Source organism: Astatotilapia calliptera, chromosome 1 (genome assembly GCF_900246225.1).
Source record: "Astatotilapia calliptera chromosome 1, fAstCal1.2, whole genome shotgun sequence".
NCBI classification, from domain to species: Eukaryota; Metazoa; Chordata; class Actinopteri; order Cichliformes; family Cichlidae; genus Astatotilapia; species Astatotilapia calliptera.
The window spans coordinates 20,543,298-20,564,974 of NC_039302.1; the positions used below are offsets into that span (position 1 = coordinate 20,543,298).

At 39.9% G+C, this 21,677-nt stretch overlaps 1 protein-coding gene across 1 annotated transcript in view; it reads left to right on the forward strand.

The window, feature by feature from the left end:
• The window catches only part of aldh1a2 (aldehyde dehydrogenase 1 family, member A2), a 28,355-nt gene extending 22,150 nt beyond the window's left edge, over nt 1-6,205 (forward strand). The window contains exons 8-13 of the mRNA XM_026168940.1: nt 2,200-2,302; nt 2,912-3,096; nt 3,213-3,377; nt 3,696-3,853; nt 5,031-5,105; nt 5,337-6,205. Of these exons, the coding sequence (XP_026024725.1) occupies nt 2,200-2,302; nt 2,912-3,096; nt 3,213-3,377; nt 3,696-3,853; nt 5,031-5,105; nt 5,337-5,409 (759 nt within the window). The 3' untranslated portion in view covers nt 5,410-6,205. The remainder of the gene's footprint in view (nt 1-2,199; nt 2,303-2,911; nt 3,097-3,212; nt 3,378-3,695; nt 3,854-5,030; nt 5,106-5,336) is intronic.
• The last annotated feature ends 15,472 nt before the right edge of the window (nt 6,206-21,677 follow it).

Genomic DNA, 21,677 nt, shown 5'->3' on the forward strand with positions numbered 1-21,677 from the left:
CCAGAGGTGCACAGTCAGCCTGGCTCTGTCCAAAAGTGATGAATCCCACCATGTATTTATTATTTTACCAATTTAATTATTCATTTAAATGTCATGTTTATTTTTTTTAAGTTGCCTCATTATATGTTTGTTTTGTGTCTCATTTAAAACACGTTGAGTTGAATTGAAAAAGTGCCTAAACAAATAAATGTGCCATGACTTTAATCTCATATTAGCACAAAGTTCTGTTGCCTTTAGCTCAAGCTAGTTTCTCCTGCTCATAAGCTCATAGATGGTATGATGAGTGGGCGTTGCCACTGTGATGTCGCCTGTTTGGTACCTGAAATCTTATTTGGATTCCCTGAGTGGTTGGCGGTGGTTGCTGGAGGCTGCAACAAAAACTCTTACCACCTGCTCTCCAAGTGGTAGTAAAACTGGGAAAAATGCAATGCAAACTGGGAAGGCAGAACACTCACCTTCAAAGTAAAAGTTGTACCTTACCACTGGAACCAGAAGATTTCAAAAAGTGCTCAACTTTTACTTTGATGGTCTTTGTTCCTGGTTGGTGTCGCACTTTTAGCAGTTTTAGCAACACTACCGCTAGGCGAGCAGTTAACAAGCAGAGGCCCATAAAATACAAAAATTTCAATCACCAAAGTGGAGTACAAACCTGGACAAATAATCACACTGAAAACCATACTAATCAGTATGCAACAAAAACCTCCTAGTGATTGCAATCTTCTAGTGGCAACACTAACAATCTGCTAGCAAAGCAAGTAGTGTGTTGCCTTTGCTTTATCATGTTTGTCTTCAAAATATCTTTGACCACTAGCCAAGCACTAGTAAAACTTAAAAAAGTGTGTCACAAACTGAAAATTGTAAACAAGAAAAATTAATTTGAGCTTTTTTAACAAGGTTGGCTGCAATGCTAAGACACAAATTTAAGCATCTCTTTTTCTGGTTTGTGTCTTACTTTTCACAGTTTCAGTATTAGCTCAGACACTAGCTGGACAATGTTTATATGCAAGTACAATGCTTTCTTTTAAACTACAACTGCAGCAAAATGCTAACAGCCAAAGCAATCACAATGAGGTTTTTGCTAACTAGTTGTAGAATACATATTTTTGCTAGGGAGCATGTAGGCTTGCATTACTGGGATTTTATCAGTCATCTCCCAGTGACTGCCATCAGCATCCAACCACTCCTAAGCAGTCAGGGAATATAAATTTTTTCCTCATGACCAGTGGTTCTCCGATGTTTGCAGACTAGTTTCTTGGTCTATGAGACTAATGCCTTATTCAAGCGATCCTACATTGCCACCAAGCTTACTACACATCCAAACAGTGAATATATTAATGTTATGTGGTTAATGGTCACGTGCCTCCAAAAACCTCATCGCCTTCAAGTTTCACTAAATCTCCAGTCACCAGAGAAAAATATCTTTTCCCTGACTGGCTTACTGGTGATTGGTGGAGGTACAAGGGTATTGCTTGGTCTTCTTACCTTAGCCTGCTTCTAAAATATCTTACTATGCATAGCCTGTAATGTAGCAAAAAGAAGTGTGGATGTTATTTAATGATGTATTACAGAGAAAAACAAGGTTCAAGTAAAAAAATATTCATGGCTTGTATTCAAAACATTTTCAAAGATTTAATGATTTGTACTAAATAAAACTAAAACGTTCTCCCCCAGGATGAATTTTACACATGATTCTCTTGAGCAATAGATCTTTATCAAGGAATGTTATTCCTCAATCTGTAATTTATTATTCTTCATTTAGGTCATCTGATATCATCGCTCCTGATAAGGAGTAAAGTGGAAATTAGGGCAATAGAAGGATGAGATAAAACACCACAAATCCCTTGCCGTCTTTCGTATCGTCACACCAGGCCCAACTCATACCGAATATCCCGTCTCGGTGTTATATCACAGTACACCACCCACACACCTTGTGGTTGCCTCTTCCTGTCCTACGGCACATATCAAATACTCTTCCCGGCAGAAACATCATTTTGTTTTCCTCTCGCTGTCGCCAAAAGCCTGTAACAGATATTCTTTCTGTGTGTTTGCAGAACTCATGTTTCAGCTGGCCTACCAGTATATTCCTTGTTAGGAGCTAACCAGCCTATTTAAGATATTTAATGGTTCCAGCTGATTTACTGATCTGGCTGTGAGCCTTGCATCGCCACGAATAAACCTCTGATCTGTTTCCTCTGTTAGGTCGGCAAGCTGATCCAAGAGGCAGCTGGGAAGAGTAACCTAAAGAGAGTGACGCTGGAGCTGGGAGGAAAGAATCCCAACATAATATTTGCAGATGCTGATTGTAAGTTTTGTTTTGTTATTTTGTTATTTGTCACTTCATTTACCTGACCCCCTCCCACCCAATGCCTGTCTGTCACAATCACGGTTTTTTTTGTAGCTGTGTGTCATATTCTTAGAAAAGCACTCACAGCTCTCACCCTTACTGAGAACCTTAAAATGTTCGGGGCTTAGCAGTGCTATGAAAACCTCTGGATGGATGGGTTTCATATAAACTCCAAGTGTCTCACCAAACTGGGGTTGCAGAGCGTCTCAAATGCTTTCAGCAGCCGTGAGAGGGGCACACTAGGGCCTGTAAATCAAGGGAATGGACCCCGACTCGGCCGAGACCCATAAATCACAGGGGTCCATTAACCCTTTGTGCACAACAGCGGGATCCTGTCTCTCAGGTGTCAGGTGTCAGATTTGCATGGGATAGCTCCAATAACATTGCACACATTGCTTTTTATAAACAGATAAATTTGTTCTGTCTTTATTGATATTTAATTTGTGCGTTGTTTCACTTTTAAAGACCAGTCAGGTCTTTTTTTTACCTAATAAGTAGCTTCATGGTTATAATTCTATACTACTTTTGTTTAGTTATTAACCAGCACAAATCTCTCCATTTCCCCAGTGGATCTGGCTGTAGAAGAAGCCCACCAGGGTGTGTTTTTCAACGCAGGCCAGTGTTGCACGGCAGGCTCTCGCGTCTATGTGGAGGAGCCCATATATGACGAGTTCGTCCGGAGGAGCGTGGAGAGAGCAAAGAGGAGGATAGTTGGCAGCCCCTTTGACCCCATGACTGAGCAGGGACCACAGGTGAGGAGCACAGAATCAGAAGCTGTGATCGGTTTTTCTATCATTTGCTCTGTAAATTTCATATATTGCTCATTTTTTCTGTCATAAGGGAGTAAGTCTGTCCTCCACCTCCACAGATCAGCCGAGAGCATCAGAGCCGTGTGCTGGAGTTCATCCAGATCGGCATTACCGAAGGGGCCAAGCTGGAGTGTGGAGGCAAAGCTCTGGGCTTGAAAGGTTTCTTCATTGAGCCTACGGTCTTCTCTAACGTCAGAGATGACATGCGCATTGCCAGAGAAGAGGTATAGTGATAAAGACTCCAGCACTACTAATGCATCTTGAGTTGATTTAAGGGCTGCAATAGAAGAGGTAGCAAAACAGTTCATGAATAAATGTAGATGCTGTTAATAACCTGTTTCTCTAACCTGGAGAAAAAAAGAGTCACTAAAGCTGTCAAAAAATGTAAAAAGGTACCAAAAAGGATGGTGATACATAAATTAAGTCCCTAATTAAATGCGTTTACCTAAGAATAACTAATAATTTTGAAGTTCATAGTGAGTCTGTGTATTCTCATTTCTTTGATGTGTGATGTTAGCTTACCATTTACCATATTTCTACAGATTTTTGGGCCAGTCCAGCAGATCATGAAGTTCAAAACAATTGATGAAGTGATAGAAAGAGCCAACAACTCAGATTATGGTTTGGTTGCCGCTGTATTCACCAAGGACATCAGCAAAGCCATGACCATATCCACAGCCATGCAGGCTGGCACTGTCTGGTAAGCTCTATCTGCCGTGCTTCTTCAGCGCCATTCAGTAATATTTTTCATGTGAGAAATATCAGCCACTTTCCCGAAGCTTTAACTAACAGTCTGCTGATTTAGAATCATTACAGTAGCCACAAAGAAAAGCTTTTCTTCCCTTTTATCCACCCATAAGCTCAGATATGATGAGAAAATATCAGAAATAATGTTCCAGGACAGGACAACTGAAATGAAATTAATAGTAAATGTTACTTGTTGAGTTAACCTGCAATAGTTTCCATTTTTAATTACTTACAAATGGTTATGAGTAGAAGTATAGATAGCTGCCAGAAATCTTGCGTCACTTGTTATGCTTAGCTATTTTAATAACTCTTCCTTCATCAATGATGTTGACCTAATCACCATCGGGCAATTTTCATCACAAATGCCACATAAATTATTCTGTAACCAAGAAAGGATATTATATGCTCCATCCTTAATTATAAACATTATATTTATGAGTCCAATCACAAGACATCAGTAATAGGTAAGATCCAGAACTTTAATCATAGACATTGAGAAATTCACTCAGCAGGTGGTCAACTCAGGCAAAGAGACAGACTCCAAAAGAGGGGAGAAAAGTCATGTATGAGGAGGCACACAAATATACAAAAACCTGAGCTAGAAAGGAAAAAGAAAACACAAGTAGTGCAACTATTAAAATGGCATGAATGTTTGAGACTAAAAGGACAATCTAGAAATTGGGGGGTACTGTACAGGGGGTGTATGAAGACTCAGAGAGCGATCAGCTGAATGTGGTTCAAAAAACTGGCGAGAGAAGAACAAGGACATAAGTGATGAAGCACGAGAACAAAGTCTTTCAGCAGAAGGATGAGAAGGAAAAAAATCGCTGAAATATTTAATAATTTTACTTCATATTTTCGAGTTACTTCAAAGCATTGTTTCTGCAGCTACAGCAGCTGTAATCACTACGTTTACAGATATAGAACCTGACATTTTTTAACTGTGTTTGCTAAACAGCAAAAGAATAATTGTTATTGAGTTCAGGGGTTTTTAAAAATAGCTGTGATGATGAGAATGTAATTTTACATCCGTCTTCCCAAATGACGCTTTGGATAAAGTTGTGCAAAATTTTTATAGTAAACTGCAAGTCAACTGATCAAGAGTGATCAATGCTTTGTGTATTTCACAGGATAAACTGCTTCAACGCTCTGAGCACACAGTGTCCATTTGGAGGATATAAAATGTCTGGCAATGGACGTGAAATGTGAGTAAGACTTGGTCGTCTGCCCGCTGAATACACACAAATTAGTTGCAACACTAGTATTGCTGACTTAGTGTTTTGAAAGCCGACTTTCCAAAAAAGCTTAACATGATGTAAATCTCTATCTAAGAGGAAATATTCCTGCTCCAAGGGCCTCCAGCAGTGTGTACACTGTAATTCAATGTTGCTGTCAGCATTCGAGTTTAAACAAAATGTTTCTATTTCTTCTTTCAGGGGAGAAAACGGCTTGAAGGAGTACTCAGAAGTGAAGACCATCACAATAAAGATGGTCGCCAAGAACTCTTAAGGCAGCCACACTTTTTTTGGGAGTGGGGAGGGAGGAGGAGGTAGTGTCTTCCTCATTGTTGACAAGCTTTTGTCAGTCTGTCCATGGTGTCACACCACGACCCATCAGAGCTACTTATATCCATGATAACTCCAGGCTGTACCCACTCACTGCCTCCCATCCCTCCGTGGACATTCAGCCGCTTCCAGTCCAGGTATCGCCACTTGTGTTGCCCCCCTCCCACAGTACTCCATACCTCCTCCACTAACTACACTAAAGCACTCACAAAGACGATGGGGGAGGCTGCTCTGACTTCAAAACCCAATAACGACGCCCGTCCCAGCCGTTACAACCCCGATTCTCACCACCAGATGCTGGATGCTCAGAGACTCAGTTGCCGCACTTGCAATCAGCCCTTTAGCAGCTTGTAACCCGCTGGGTGACAGTTTTTCTCTGTACTGTGCGGTGTGATCGTCAAAACCTCATGTGTCACTGTCTTGTTAGAATTTGTGCGAGCACGTTCGCTCATTCAAAACCACTGATGTCGTCAGCCTCAGACACGAATGGATGAAATGTTAATTCTGAATTAAGATTGATTTCTAATTGTCTTTGTTTGTATTTTAGCTCATATGACTTAACACTGTATGTCGACCTTTGACTGATGTAAACGTGAAAAAACTTTAACCTCTTAAAAGCATTTTACTCTCACCTGCTAAAAGAGGAGTAGATGTGTTTTAAAATACATGTAACTGATTTTCATTGATGTCCATCTATTTTTATGTTTATACAATCATATGCTATAAAATTATAAAATGACTATAGTTGTTTTTTTGTTTTTTGTTTGTTTTTCAGTAAAATCTTTTTTTCTTGGAAAAAGTGTTTCGAGTCTTTGCCGATCAAAAAGTCTCACATTTTAATTCAGGCTAAATCTGTCTATTTAATTATTACATTAAATATCTATACTTAGCTTGTTATATTGATCCACATGTTGAACAGTACTAATAGTACTACTCATTATTATTATACTTTGAATACTAATTCAAAATCTCCATCCACTCAGATGTATTTTTGTCAGTGTTTGGAAAAAAAAATCAGTTTTAGATTTACCGAGCCAAAATGATCTGTGACGTATAAATCAGCCCATCCAGGTCCAGCAGGGAAGTTACACAAGTCTGATGTGAACATTTGAACTCTGAGGTAAAAACCGTTTCCAAACTTATGAAATTGGAAATATTTGCATAGTGATAAACGCTAGAGTTTTTACTTGCACCACAGAGGAGGTGGAGGTGTCATTGTGGGAGTTATTAATCATATTTTGTGGGGGACAACATTTAACACACTACTTATCCTCTTCCTTCCTTATTTAGTTGGCCAGTGCTGCAAAATATTAAAGTTGTATCAAAGTGTTCCAGTAAAAAAAGTCGTGGTGGGGGCAGCGGCAGGTAGCAGCGGGTAAAGTTAAGCCTACCAGGTGAATGGAAATACTGTTTATTTCTATTATGAGAACACCAAAACTGCGTAAATAGCTCTGACACAATTCCAAAGAAGAAAAGTAAGAATAACGTTAGCGTGTCACACACATCCTCTTGCTGTGTGAATTGCTGTTTTACTATAAATAATAGAACGCTTGTCAGCATGAGTGACGGTTGTGTCCTATTAAGTGGAAGTAGGGTGGGACAAGGAAGTAACTGCTTAATAACAACTTCTGACATTTACATGTGTGACCTTACGCCTTCATCTGTCTCTAAATCTAGACTTCTAAAAGCAACTGAGGAATGTCAAAGAAGTGGAACATTTGAGTACATTGCATGAAGGAGTAAAAACACATATATTAAATATGAGATTTTGCCTCAGCTGCCCTCTTTACACACTATTTGTTTACTTAAACACAGGCTGGTTTAGTTTCAGGTCCTGGTGTCGTGCATGCTGGCTCATAGTTACTCAATCACAGCTTAATGGGACTAAATACAAAAACAAACAACAAACTGCTATTAAGATCTTTTGTCTGTGACATGTGGAAAGTCTGACACAAGAACTAAACCACAAAGGCAGCACGCATACTTTTTAAAAAATGGCCATTTAGAAAAAAAAAAACATTTTTCCTTTTTTTTTAAAATGAAAGAGGGCCCTAAAGACAGAAGTGACCACTGAGGGAGGCTACAGCAGAAATATGAGTCTGTTTGGTGACGGCGTTCATGCTGGAGGTGAAGACACCGTGCTGGAGTGTTTCTTTGGCAAATAGCTTTTAATTTACCAGGCTACGGTTTCCCACAACTCCTTTCCCAGTTTATATCAGTCTTTCCAAGGACAAGATGAAAAAGTGATCTCCTTATTGCAGCACTCTGTTAACACTACAGGGTATGTCAGTGCAGACCAGGAGATTACACTCTCAAGATAAAAACGCATTTATGAACCTGTTTATCTTCTGACTTATTTAAAAAATTACTTCTAACCTCTATCCTTTTTTGCTCTCTTTTTAAATCAATTTAAATTCACCCTTGCAGCGTTAACACTACCCTGTGAAAAGTTTCTGTCACTTTTCACACAATTAAAAACCTCACATGCACTCAACAACATAACAATCAGCAAATGAGAAAGACAAAGAACTGAAATTTCCTTTTTTTTGAGGGGATTTTATTCATCTTGTTCTTCTTTAAGAGATTTTGAAATGAACAGACTCAGTATTTCCTTCATGCAGACGCTTCAGAGCATCTCATTTTCTCAGCGTGCACGTACATAACCCCACAGTTAAGGACATCAGCCTAGAAACAGACCACACACTGACAGGGACATTCACCCTTTGTCCAGAAAAAACCCTTATCCTTCACAAGCCTTGTTTATAGTTTCAGTTAATATTCCAGAAGATAGCGCTGCTTTTCCTATTATCTGTTCCTTCATAATATTTTCTCACAGAGTTAACGGAACAAACAGATGTGTCTTTGTGATGTCCGGTCCTCTTTATTTGTCACAAAAGCGATTTCCACATTTACGGACACTTTGGAGAGGTAGCTAAGGACAGAGATTGTGTGTGTATGTGTGCGTGCGTGCTTTTGCAGAGGTGGTCTGATTCTTCTCACTGAAACATTGTGCAAGCCTCTCTCTGCATGCTTCTCATTCCAGTTTAGTGTGAGTCAGGGCTCGCTGAGCGAACAGAGACTCCTCCACACCAGCGATGCTGTGATGAGTTAATGTGTGCATGCGAGCGAAGAAGAAATGGCTGTTGAACATTACAGAAAATAACAACAGCCCTGGATGGGGAGCCTTTGTCCTTAATTTAGGAGAATTAAAGCAATAAATTCAACATTCACAGAAGATGGAACTGGCGCTAGTGTAACTGGAGGGATCATTGCAGGGTAGCAGTCAGTTAAAGGGGCATTCTTAAACACAGAAGTGTACTTTGTTCTGTAAATGAATACTGCTTCTACTACTGCTGCTGCCCTTCACTGCACACTTGAAAACTACAGAGTTAGAATGAAGAATTTCTACTTTATTATGTACAGCTTGCTTGTACCGGGTTGGACCCCATTTTGCCATCAGAACTGACTTACTTCTTCCTGGTACAGATTCACCAAGGTGCTGAAAACATAAAAAACATTCCTCAGACATTTGATTGATATGACAGCATCGCAAAACTAGTTTGAAGTGATCTGATGTTTATGACATATCCTGCTGGAAGTAGCTATCAGAAATACATAGTGAGATAGACATCATCAAGAACAATATTCAGCTAGGCGATGGTGAAGTATCCCTGAGAAAATATCCCTCACACGATTACACCAACACACTCTGAACCGTTGATACAAGGCAGGATGGGTCCATGCATTCGTGTTATTTATGCCAGCCTCTGATCCTACCAGCTGTCCAAGACAACATTTTTCTAACCGTCTGGTGTTCGATTTTGGTGCGCCTGTGTGAAGCACAGACTGGGTTTAGTGTTCTTAGCTTACAAGAGTGGCGCCTGGTGTGGTCTTCTGCTGCTGTAGCCCATCTGATGTCTTGTGCATTCAGAGATGCTCTTCTGCATACTTCAGTTGTAACTGCTATCAGACTGCTGATAGGAAGGCAGTCTGGCCATTCTCCTCTGACCTCTGACATCACAACAAAGCATTTTCACCCTGGGATTTGCAGCTTACTTCTTTGGACCTTTTCCCTGTAAACCCGAGAGTTGGCTGTGTGGGAAAATCCCAATAGATCAACAGTTTCTGAAATTCTCAGAGGAGCGCGTCCAGCTCCAGCAACCTTACCAGGTTCAGACTGACTTAACCTCTTAGCGTACAGTGTATCATGTTTGATACATAAGTTTTTGTGAGTGAGGTTTTGAGACTTCTACATCATCACTGTGATATATTCATCTTCAAAAACCTAAAAAATTATATACTTTAAGCATAAATTATAAAGAAATAAAATGCCGGTTCTAACAAATTAAGAATCATATGTGCAAATTATATTTTTTTAATCTCAGAAGGTTCAATAAACACTTAAACTTAAAAACAAAAAGAATGTCCTCACAATTATTTCATAATTGAGGTCTTAAAGGGTTAAATCACTTTTCTGTCCTTGTTCTGCTGCTCGGCTGACTGAATATAATGAGCCATTGAACAGATGTACCTAATGAAGTGGCCTGTGAGTGCGTATCAGTGCACCACTCATTTGCTTTAACCTCTTATCTGTTGTGATCATGAACAGATTCTGTGTAAAAGTGAGACAGAAGGGAATCATAGTTGATGTTCTGCTGAAAAATGCATTAATTCCACATTTAGACAAAAAAAAAGGATGCGTTTTCTAGACAAGCTTATGTGTGGATAGCAGCGACATGGTCTGTCTGCACTGTCAGAATGAAACATGTAAACATCTCAGGATTGCCCCAGAGACCGCTGACTTTCCAGATTCATACCATGAATGAACGCACCGGTCAGGATTATATCGACTTCTAAACTAACTGTCTAAACATGCGTGTCAGCATTTTTAAGCCAGTTGTGAGAAACTACTAACTTCTGAACGCAGCTTTAAATGTTTACATGAAAAGCAGTGATGTTTACTCTACTGTATGATGATTCTGTGGCGTGAAAGTCTTCAGATATAATTGTGGCAGGCAGGGTCAGGGTCAAGAGAGCCAGCTTTCAACAAGAAGCACATGACCACAATCAGCATTCATACATCACTGTCCTGCTTTGTTAGTGCATTTATGCAGATTCGAACCTGCTTAACCTGACAGAGATTAAACGTGTCTCTGGAGCAGGTTACGTGTGTTGCTACTGCCTGCGATCCCCTGAGCAACGCTGTTACACGTCAGTGTGTCAAAATAATAATAATAATCGCATGACCATAATATGGGAAACATGCATACAGTAGCAACCTTTCACAAAATAAAAGGATAGAGGTGCCCTGTCATGAGTACATCTAGGTGATGAATAGGTCACTAACACCTCCGGTTTAATTTATCACATAAAACATATTTTACATTAAGAAGCGATATCCTTAAAGACTGGTCAGCCGTTATGGGATAGATAATGTATTGGATGATTTAAGCGGTGCCTTGGAATTACTCCAAGGTTAAGTGGTAATCCCATATCCATCAACACGTGAATCTCAATACAAATGACCTGGACTGCGTATTTATTGGAAGGAGCACTTACAGAGCTTGATAAGTATCATTCACCAGCCATTACCCTGTAGTCAGAAAGATGATTTATAGGAGCCATTTGCATGGAAATCTCCCCATCTGCTCAATAGCCTCAAAGATTCAATTCTGAAGAACAATTTCTCAGATTCAAACACTGAAATATAACTTCTTTAAGAACAGAATTACTGAGGTGATCTATTGAATTTCCATGGTGTGCCAAATCCATTTTGCGGCTAATGAAACGACTCATTTGTACCATAAGGACTTTAATGAGATAGTGACATTGCTGCTTTGAATGTCATCATAAAACTTGTGCTTGACATGTCTATGATCAAGTCTGAGTAGTGTTTTTCCAATAAAACTGTGGCAGAGAGGCCCAACGGGGTCAGTCCTCAAGGCAGAGATGGCTAATTGTTTAGCTTGGCTGATTCAGAAATATTCCCCGATTGTTCTACCAGCATAACAGCAAATATATCTCATGGATTATATTTCACTTCATCAGGAACTATTTGTAAAAGCTGGGTGGGGTGTTAATTTGTCCACAAAGGAATTCCAAAAATAACCACCGGCTTGCGTCCAGTGTGATGTCAGTGTAATGAACATAATGCTCACTGATGATGTTGAAATAGTTTCCATCTGCCGATCTGATTGAGCACGAGTTAAAGTAAGGTGCATGCGTGTGCTGTAAACTATTCTCTCATTTTTAGACATTTAGAGTTTACAGTTTTTGTGGGAACTTATCTGCTTGCAGCAAAGACTTGAAATAAAATCCACTTGCAAGTACTCGCAAGTACAGTTGAACTTTTTAAGGTTATGCATGCAGCATCCAAACGCCTTTTTGCCACTATATTGATTATAGGGATTGTTTTGCACAATGTAAAAAATAAATGTTTGCTACAAGGTTGATTTAAAAAAAAAATATTCCTGGTATTTTATCTTAAAAAGGGACTGTTGATATAAAATATTCAGTACTCCAGCACAGCCAGTCAAATCATTTTATGCCTTCTTAGCCTGTTGGCTTTATTGTATTTGAAATATCATGTGTAACGTGTCCTGCATCGTCATGAAAAACAAAGCAAAAGTGTTTATGGTAGTGTAGAAAAAAAGCAGGGTCTGCAAACCAAACTGCGGATTCACACAGAAACAACTTCTTCTGTTTACATCATATCGGTCTCGTTAACATTTTTTAATGTTGCAAAAGACTTCATGTAGGAGCTGATCTTCAGCAGCTTTTATCGTACTACACAGATCTGTTTGTTTCTGTTGATAATATTGCAGTGATTTTGCAAATGCAAATGTCTAAACAAGCACTAACTGACCAATTTCAAGTCTGTTCCCAGAAGAAGAGAAGAGAAGCAGGACTGTATCTTTCCGGTTTCCCGGACAGGTTAAGGACAAAAACACTTATCCTTTCTGAACTAAATCTTCTGACACTGTGCTTCTAAACCCAGTTGTACATTTTTAAAGGAGCACTCTTATAAACCCTCCTTCACTATATTCATGAACCTCCTCTGGGGCCTTCCTGTTTCCTCCTGCCTGGCAGCTCCATCTTAAACGTCCTCTCTGTCAAGGAAGGCCATCTGTGGAACAGTCTTCCTCAACCCATTAGAGAATGCTCTACACTCACTTTGTTTAAGGCAAAGGTTAAAAACTGGTTATGGACAAATCAAGTGTGTGATCATGTATGAGTTGTATAGTTTTAATGTTTTATTTGGGAACAGAATGGTGTGTATGTGTAAGTTTGGTGATGGAGTTTTTATTATGAATGAATGATGAATTTTTATGAATTATTATGTCTATTTTTTATGCTTAAGGACAACAGATGGAAATTAGCCCTTGGCTATAATCTGGTATGTTTACATTCATGTAATTTTTATTTTTTTTTTACATTTATGTTCATTAACATGCACTGTCCTAAATAAATAAATAAATAAAATCATGTCCATCTTCTGGACCTCAACAGACCATCTCAACCTTGCCTCTCTGACTTTGTCACCAAACCACTCAACCTGAGCTGTGATCAGCTCTAATCTTGTCCATCCTGCTCACTCCCGATGAAAATCTTAACATCCCCCTCCAGCTCAGTCTTCTGCCTTTCTTTTGTGCCACTGTCTCCAAACCGTACTTGATAGCATGTCTCAGCACCATCTTGTAAACCTTCCCTTTCACTCAGGCTGCTATCCTTCTGTCTTCTGTTACGAGCCATCCCCAGCTCTCCTTTCCATCCACATGTGATCCAATAGTAAAACTGGATTTAATAAAATAACAATAACAGTTTTTTTTCTGTCACCTCCCTCAGAGAGGATGGCATGAGAACAAGCTGTGAGCCATCACAAGCCTTCACAAGAAACTTTATTGAAATTTCTTTCTGATGACAGAAAAGCACAAATACATTGGAAATAATTAACATGCATGTTATTAAGTTTGTGGAGGCCCGAACTACATAACTGCTGCCCAGCATCCATAACTGATTCTTATTCATCATCACTGCTTAAGCACAGACTGTACATCTGCACACGTTTGCATTTGCTCACTCTTAACTTACTCACACAGCATCCAAGGGCTTTTATGAGACAAGGTTCAGATAAGAAGATGCCAAAGTTACAATGTAGTCTGCCTGCAGGTTGCCAGGAACCAAACGTTAGCCATCCCTTTTCAGTTGATACTGTAGACTAATTTGTATTTAATCAAATTACCCAAACTGACTGACACTCTGCCAGTCTGGGTTCTTCAGGCCATCTGGCTCTGTCAGTAATCCACTCTTGGTACTGAGAGCAACATTATGCAACCAATGCAACACAGGTGCACCTCCTCTGAGTGAACTGGATGTAGCAACAGCTTGTGCCACATTTCCATAAACAAACCAATCTCTCATTTTATCCAGTATCTCAAGACTAACTGTACCACTCTTGCACAGATCAAGACTGATAAAGATTCTGATGGGTGGGAAAAAATACTGTGGGACCACTTTTTGGTTCAAATATGCACATTTTGTAAACCTCAGCGACAAGGACTGGAGATATTGATGCTTCTGCCAGGAATTCAACTGAAGCTAGACTCGCTGTCCTACACACTCACTATTTGGATTAATTAGATCTGAAATATGGGTAAATTGTTCTTCCTTCTTCTTCTTTTGCCTCAGATCTTTTTCCATGTATAAACTGGATGTTGTTCATTTGTTGTGTGTGGCAGTTGTATTTGTTTGCAATGTTTGTTTTTAATGGTTGTGGTCACCCCACCATCTGATCTGTAGTCACCCAGGAAGTGCTGCTTCCTGCAAAACAATGCAGGAGTGCCACTAAATCGATTCAAGCATAAATAACTGTCTTTAATAAAGCGGAGGACTATCCTAACATGTTATATAGCAAATAAATTATGATGCGACTGTATACAATACTGTCAGTTTTCCAACAGTGAGACTTGTGAGCTGTGCTGTGAGAGCATGTCACAGATTTGTGCAGTGACGGTTTACATCAGCAAACTCTTTCAGATGCAGAAATGCTGCATGCAATCTCTCCAGGAGGCTCCAGAAGAGTTTAAACTTTAAAAAGTCTTCTCTGATCCCTCCCCTCCAAAGGAGTCACACACTGGGAACATTTGGGGGATACAAAATGGTTTTTCCACGTTATAGATCGGCTGGTGTTGATTTTCTCATTACTGGTGATGAAAGGCTTGCTTTAATGTAGCAGATGAATTAGTTTGTCCATCCAGTCATTTGTCTCAGTTTCATCCATTTACAACAGTGTGTTTCATCAATGCGCAGCCATCTCACTGGATGTTCCATTTAATCAAGCTTTTATATTTAACCCCAAAATGACAACTATTAGTCCACAATGATAAATCACAGCTCTGTGCCTGATATGCTAAAGGAGGCAACATCCTGTCCATGCAAGCCATTTGGACGGAGTGACTATGCTTTTAAGGAAAGGAAAATGGAAAGAGAATAAGGAACATCTTTAAGCCAATCTGGGTTTCTGCCAGCCTGCCTCTAACCTTTGCTCTTTTAGTTTGGGAGTTAGCTAGTTTCCTTTTTCCTCTGACATCACTCTCCAGGATCCACACAGTGATAACACGGCCCGACTGCATGACATTACTGCTTCCTTCAATACACATGGGAGAATTGTGTTAAAAATCCCACATGACTACAGCCTAACTGCAGTTTCCAGTGAGCACCAGCTGCACAGCTGGTGTCCATGGGAGAGACAGAGCGGATACACAAATTCCAGACTGTTATGAGGCAGGGAAATACATTTCCTTGGGCAAGATTTTTCTTACGGCACACCACACTGTGGTGTGTGTCCAAACTATTATGGTATCATATGGCAAATGTTACCTCATGCACATGTTTCTGCGCCACAAACGCAGAAACATGTGCATGATGTTTCAGCCGAATATTGCAAATGCCGCGTTTAGCAACTAAAATCAAACTCTGGAGTAGATGCATTCATTCATTTTTTTTTTTTTCATTTAACAGAGTGCAGCTGACAGAGAAAGCTGAATGAAATCAGTGTTTTGCAGTCAGTTTTTCAAGGACTTGTGACTTCTTGGCACTCTGTTGGCAGAATCAATGACTAATCAGGTGTGATGAAAATAAAATAAAAATATAAACATTTAAAGCATGAAAAACATGGAAAAGTCCTGCGTGCTGATTTGTTGATGAAAGTTTGATCAGGAATACTCTTGCCTGCTGAAATCTTAGTGACAGTGCATTTTACTTCAATCCATCCATTTTCTTAACCACTTATCCAATTTAGGGTCAGAGGGCGACTGAAGACATTCCCAGCTGGGTAAGCATTAGAACAGAAATGTGTATTTATTTACTCCCTAAATAAATACACTGGAGCTGCTATATGCAAAACATCTCTAAATTAAAATCTGATAATAATTGTTAGGGACTTGGGACCTGTTACAAGTAAAGGTATTTACCTACAAAACAATCTGAGTCACTCTTTGCCAGCTTTGAGGAAAAAAGGCTTCTGTTATCTTTGTAAAACAGAGCTTTATATTGTAATAAACTTTGCAGCGCTTTCAAATTCTTGGATTTGATATGTTCAGACCCCCAGAGAGTCTAGTTCTGAAATCTGAAAGCAAATTACTGCTCCTCATAAGTTTTGTTTTTTGTCTCATGCCTCAGATCTTAATTTGTTGTTCTAGCCTATTTCAGAAATATGAGCCAAATACTAAAGTAAAGCACAAAGGGGAAAGAAAAAAATGCACCTTGTGTAAAAAAGTTTTTTCTCTTTGGTAATGCAAGCCAGATGTGAGCGGGGACCATGGAAACAGGTGATGATAGCATTACACTGGGATTGCAAACAGATGGAGAGAAGTTTGAACCTATTCGGGTGTCACTGTCGAGGTCATAAATTAAGATTTTTTTCCCCCCCCCCAATAAAATAATTTCTGTATAAATAATAGAAAAATTTTAGGTGCTGGGTAAACACAAGGAGGCCTCGTTCATTGTTTGGCAGCAGCTGGTAGCACTTCATGGACCGATCGTATATGTGTATCCATAAGTTACACCGTGGTGTGCATATGTAGTTATCAGTTGATTGGTACAGCAAAAGCCTCACTGCTTTGAGCTTTGGTGTTTCTCGACTGTTTCCCCAGCAGACATAAAGAGTTTTCCTCTGTGAGTGAGTGTACAAGGCACAGGTCTGCTTCACATCAGGTGGATATATCGCTGGGAGAAGAACGTCTCCAGCAATCAGCCTTGATGAGGCGGATGCTGGAGCTGTCCTGGGAGACAAGGGAAAGCCACTGTACGTGTCGGACCGGTCTCCGAGAGGGAGAGGACGCTGTGCAGACCCGTGCTGAATGGCAGCGTGGCCACCCCTGAGAGATTGTTATTTAGTGAGCAATTACATCTCGCAGCACTGAGAGAAGCAATGATCCCCCCCACCCCACCCTATTCTCCAACAAAATACCAGCTGGACTGTTCATCATGTGACCTCATCTCAAGAACTGAAGTTTGCATCGAACATCTGCAGTTGCATAAAAAAAAAGTTAAAAAAAAATCTAAAGCAGCTAAATCAGGACGACTGAGTCACAACATCATGTGTGTTTCAGAAGCAGTAAAGACTTTTTAAGGAAAAAAAATACCAGCTGAAAGGATTTTAAACAAAGTGAACATTGCCATTTTCCAAGCTATCCCCAGAGCTACCACAAGAGAGCACAGCTGGCTGACTCTCCCACTCTCTGCTGAGCCTCCCCTGTGTCACACACAGGTGTAAAAGCCCAGGCCTTCAGCACAGATTCATACTGTCACCGCTTCAACCAGCCACCCCAAATGGGGCCTCGTTCTCTGCCATTTGGGAAAATAGACTTTCACAGTAATGGACACTTAAGAAGGCGACACCTCGGCCCATCATGGTGCCACTTGACAACATGACACTGAGCTCTTAAATCGTTAGATCACAGTGAAATGATTTATTGGCCCCTGTAGCATACAGTGTTATCGGGGGAGCATTAAAGATGGTCTTTGTTTTAGATTTCACACATTCTGTAATGTGTTTATGCAGCTGGATAGTTTTATTGGAGCAATTGAATTAAGCAGTGATGAGTGGGCTCAAGTACCACGCACAACTCAGAAATGTCACACCTGTCAGTGCTGGGAGCTGGATGGGTTATGAAATGTTGTGCGTATGCAGGAACTAAACTGATCTGACCTGACTGATCTGAAATGTAAAAAACTTGGCAGTCGAGATTCAGATTTCTGATACACAAGATCCTAATATAAAAATAAAAATAATTTATCTGGTTTTATTATAGACTTTTACCACAGTCTTGTTGGTTTGTACAAGGCCCGTTACACAATTTTATTTTGTTTTTCCCTCCTCTCGGTGCCGTTGATTAAGTGCTACTACAGTTTTTCTTTTTAAAAAAGGCAAAGCTTAGTTGCGGTCTGCTCAAGAGGATCAGCTCATTTCCTTCAGCATGCAGCACAGAGCGCTGAGAGTAGAGCCGTCTCGGCTTTTGTTGAATCGGTCATGCAGCTTCTTTGACACACAATGGCATTGGGGCGGTTGGTGGGGTGGTGACGCTTTCGCATGCAGGACCACCTGGCCGCCTATGGGTGACCAGGATACACAGACTCTCTCTCTCACACACACACTGGTGATTGTGTCTTTATCTGTCTACTGACAGCAGATTGTTTGAAAGTTTCTTTCTCTCCCTCCCCCTACTATAGAGTGAGTTAACATGCTTTATTCTGCTTTGACATACAAAACCGCATACGCTATGATGTGCAATAGGCTCTTACATGTCCCAACTAACTGGTCCCTGCTTAGAGGATTATTTGAAACACTAACCTACAGGCTTCATTCTAAGTTTTGTTTGAGAAGTTAAAGCTGTTTTCCATTATTAAGCCTCCACATTAATCATCCATACTTCTTTTTTCTATAGCAAGACAACACACCCTTAAACATCCACCTCATTTGGCATGTGGTGATAATCTCTGAATGTTTTGTGTACTCGTAACATGTTTCGAATAGAAGGCCTCTGGGTGTAAAAGTTTCCTATTGATTTGTTTACTTCTGGGATATTCATGACCCACATTATCTCAGCAGTTAAGGAAAACTTTAAAATAATTTTTCGGCGCAAAGTAGGGAGTCTTGGAGCAAATAATGAACTCTGCTGTTATATTACAAACATCAGAAAGGTATTTTTCATGTTTATCTTTCTCTCTCGTAGCCTCAGAAGTACTTAAGAGGAAAAGGAAACCAGACCTGAACGTGCAACTGCACATTCTCATTAAAACGAGGTTGCTAAGACAAGATAGAGAAACAAAATAAACAATCACCAGTCGCACCATTCTTCATCCGGAGCAAGAATGCAGAAGCTGAGGGGCCGCTGGGATTCAGGGGCCTGTTAGTGATGACACTCCTGATCCAGCCTTGACAAAGTCCAGCATCATTGCCCCCCCCCCCCCCCCCCCCCCCACATTGCTCTCTCCCTCACACACACACATAGAGGCCATTTGTTTTGTTAAGTACTTGCTAAATGCTACAAGCTGATTATCAGGAAAGACCTGATCTCAATTTTCTTCAGAAACTAAGGGGTTTAACACTACACACCTCCTCCTCATCCTGTTATCACTGACTTATTTATTTATTTATAAAATCTGTATGATGAGGTTTACTTGGTAGATGTGGTGGGAATTACAGCTAGATTGGAGTTACTTGTGGATGTTTAAAGGCATTAGTATTAGTAATGCATGGGAGTCCAGTGCATGGGGCTGCAGCTAAAACAAGGCTCCCAAAGAACGTTTTTTTTTTTTCACTTTTTCAAAGTGCATTTATTCAGAATTGCCAGCGTTGCTCTTTCTACAGGTCTCCAAAGGACTGGTTTTACACTGTCTACACGCATTACTCCCATAGTCTGTTGAAGGCTGATCCTGTCACCCACATCTTTCCTGCAGCCGGGCCACCCAGCCTGGATGTGCCACCAACATGTCATCCCTCTGTGTGGTCCTCAACAAAATAGAAACAGAGAAACAGAGGGAAGCAAAGCATTGCCAACCAAGAGAGAGATGTTTCAAAATATGACAGTGTCATCTCTGGGAGGGGAGTGCGCAGCAAAGAAAAGGGAAGCGAGAGTGGAGAAAGAAGCGTGTGAAGAAAAGCTGTATGCTGAACTGGAGCCGTGGTAAATTTACTGTGAGGTGGATTTCAATCTTCAGCTGATTAAAAAAGAAAAACAAAATCTGTATAAATGATAAAAAGAGAACAAGAGGAGTTACATGAAAAATAAGTATATGAAATATTCCTTTTTGCCAAATGCCAAAAAACAGGAAGCAATTCATCTTAAACTATTGATTGCACCTGCAGCTTTATTGAGATTTTAGGCCACTAAATAACAAAGAATCCTCCCGTTTGTTTTTACATCAAAAGTATACCATTTCTCTCACAGAATAAATGAGAAAATATTATTATAAACTGTAAAAATAAAAAAAACTATATGAATATAAATTAAAAAATATAAACTCTAAAATTATAAACAGCTGTACAGTCATTCATTATTCAAAAAAATAAAAACAAACCAAAAAAGAAATGGAAAGTAAAACTGTCACAATGTTTGGGAACTTTGCGGTGCTCTGCCACACACTTTCGCAGCTTGACATTTTTGCAGTGATTCCAGTGTATTTTGCGGTCTTTTGTGATTGTTTCCAGTTGATTTATGTGTCAGTTGATGGATATTAAATAACTTTCACTGGCATCGTGCTCTTTGGGAATTTTAAAGACAACGATCTCCAGGTCATGGGATAGATATCCGATGTACTGAATGTGTTTTGTGTTAGGGAACTACTCTGATGGCTGAATGATACCAGCTTCACTTCTGTGATTTACGTAACATGACATTATAGAAAGGAAAGATAAGCGATGGAAAACAAATGATCTGCAGGGCATGATGATTGTTCGAGTCGCCCTCTAAACTCTTTCCCCCCATTATTACAGCTGAGGTTCTGCTAAGTTAGAGTACATTCATAACTACCCCTGAGCCTCACTTAACTATTCATTTGATGCTATCTGCAGCTGTTTGCAGCCAGTCCTATTATTTTAATTACAATCAAATGTTTGTTTAGCACAACGGCATTTCTATTTTTTTTTTTCCACAAATGCCAGATATTCATTGGAAAATATCAAAAAAGGCCCCTATAGCCCTTACCAAAAGTGCCAATATGTGAGTCAGTACTGTTTATATTATTGCTATTACAACGGCTTCCAAGGTCCGGTGAGCAAACTGTCCTGAGTGTATTTTTGCACATGTACTAAATTATATGCAGTAATCACTCAGCCACCAGGACATCAGCGCTTTGAAACATAATTCTTGCAATCAGAAGACACGTACCAGCAACAGCAGACACACTCAGTGCAGTTTAGTGAGATACTGCCCAGTGGAATGGCAGAGCTCAGTCAACTGCCAAGGCCAATGCCCTGTTTGCAGTTTTAAAGAACAAAATCGAATGTTTTTTCTTTGCCCAGGTGCTACCTCTTCACGGGTAGGGGCTTAGCTGCTTTAGTCTGCTGACAACCAGAAAGATACACAAACTAACAAACACGACAAAAGCACAACCTCTGACCATGTTACACCTCCTTGATAAATGTCTCAACTAAGAGCTGGCAACATAAGCCCCAATATGTTAGTGTAATGTTGAGCATTTAATGTGCCAAACGCTGGCTTAGAATCAATTCATTGTCTCAGACAAACACAACAACGATGATGAAATACAGATGTGCCAAGTTGTTGCAGTCAAACAGTTTACAGTACCCTGTCATAAAAATATAGGAAAACCTTTCATCTCCATAATAGGTAGGGCCTTTGTCTTACAGTAAACATTTTTACAGTTTGTACATCTACTATTTGCATCAATGAAACACACGCTGAGACTATAAACTACTCTGCTGACTTTGCCTTTTATGATAGAGACAAAGTGAAACATTACAAGTAGAAACAGAGACAAGAAAGCTTCCATGACCAAAAATGATGCCTACAGATTCTCGATATGCATAAGCAGATATCAGCTTGCACTGATGAATGAAAACACAACACGACCTCTTACAGATGTTATTTTGCATTGGACCACACAAATAGGTGATACTGTAACCGGAAGCGATCATTAGTATGAAAGTAATGCAGGGCAACAAAATGGGGAGAGGATGTAACATCC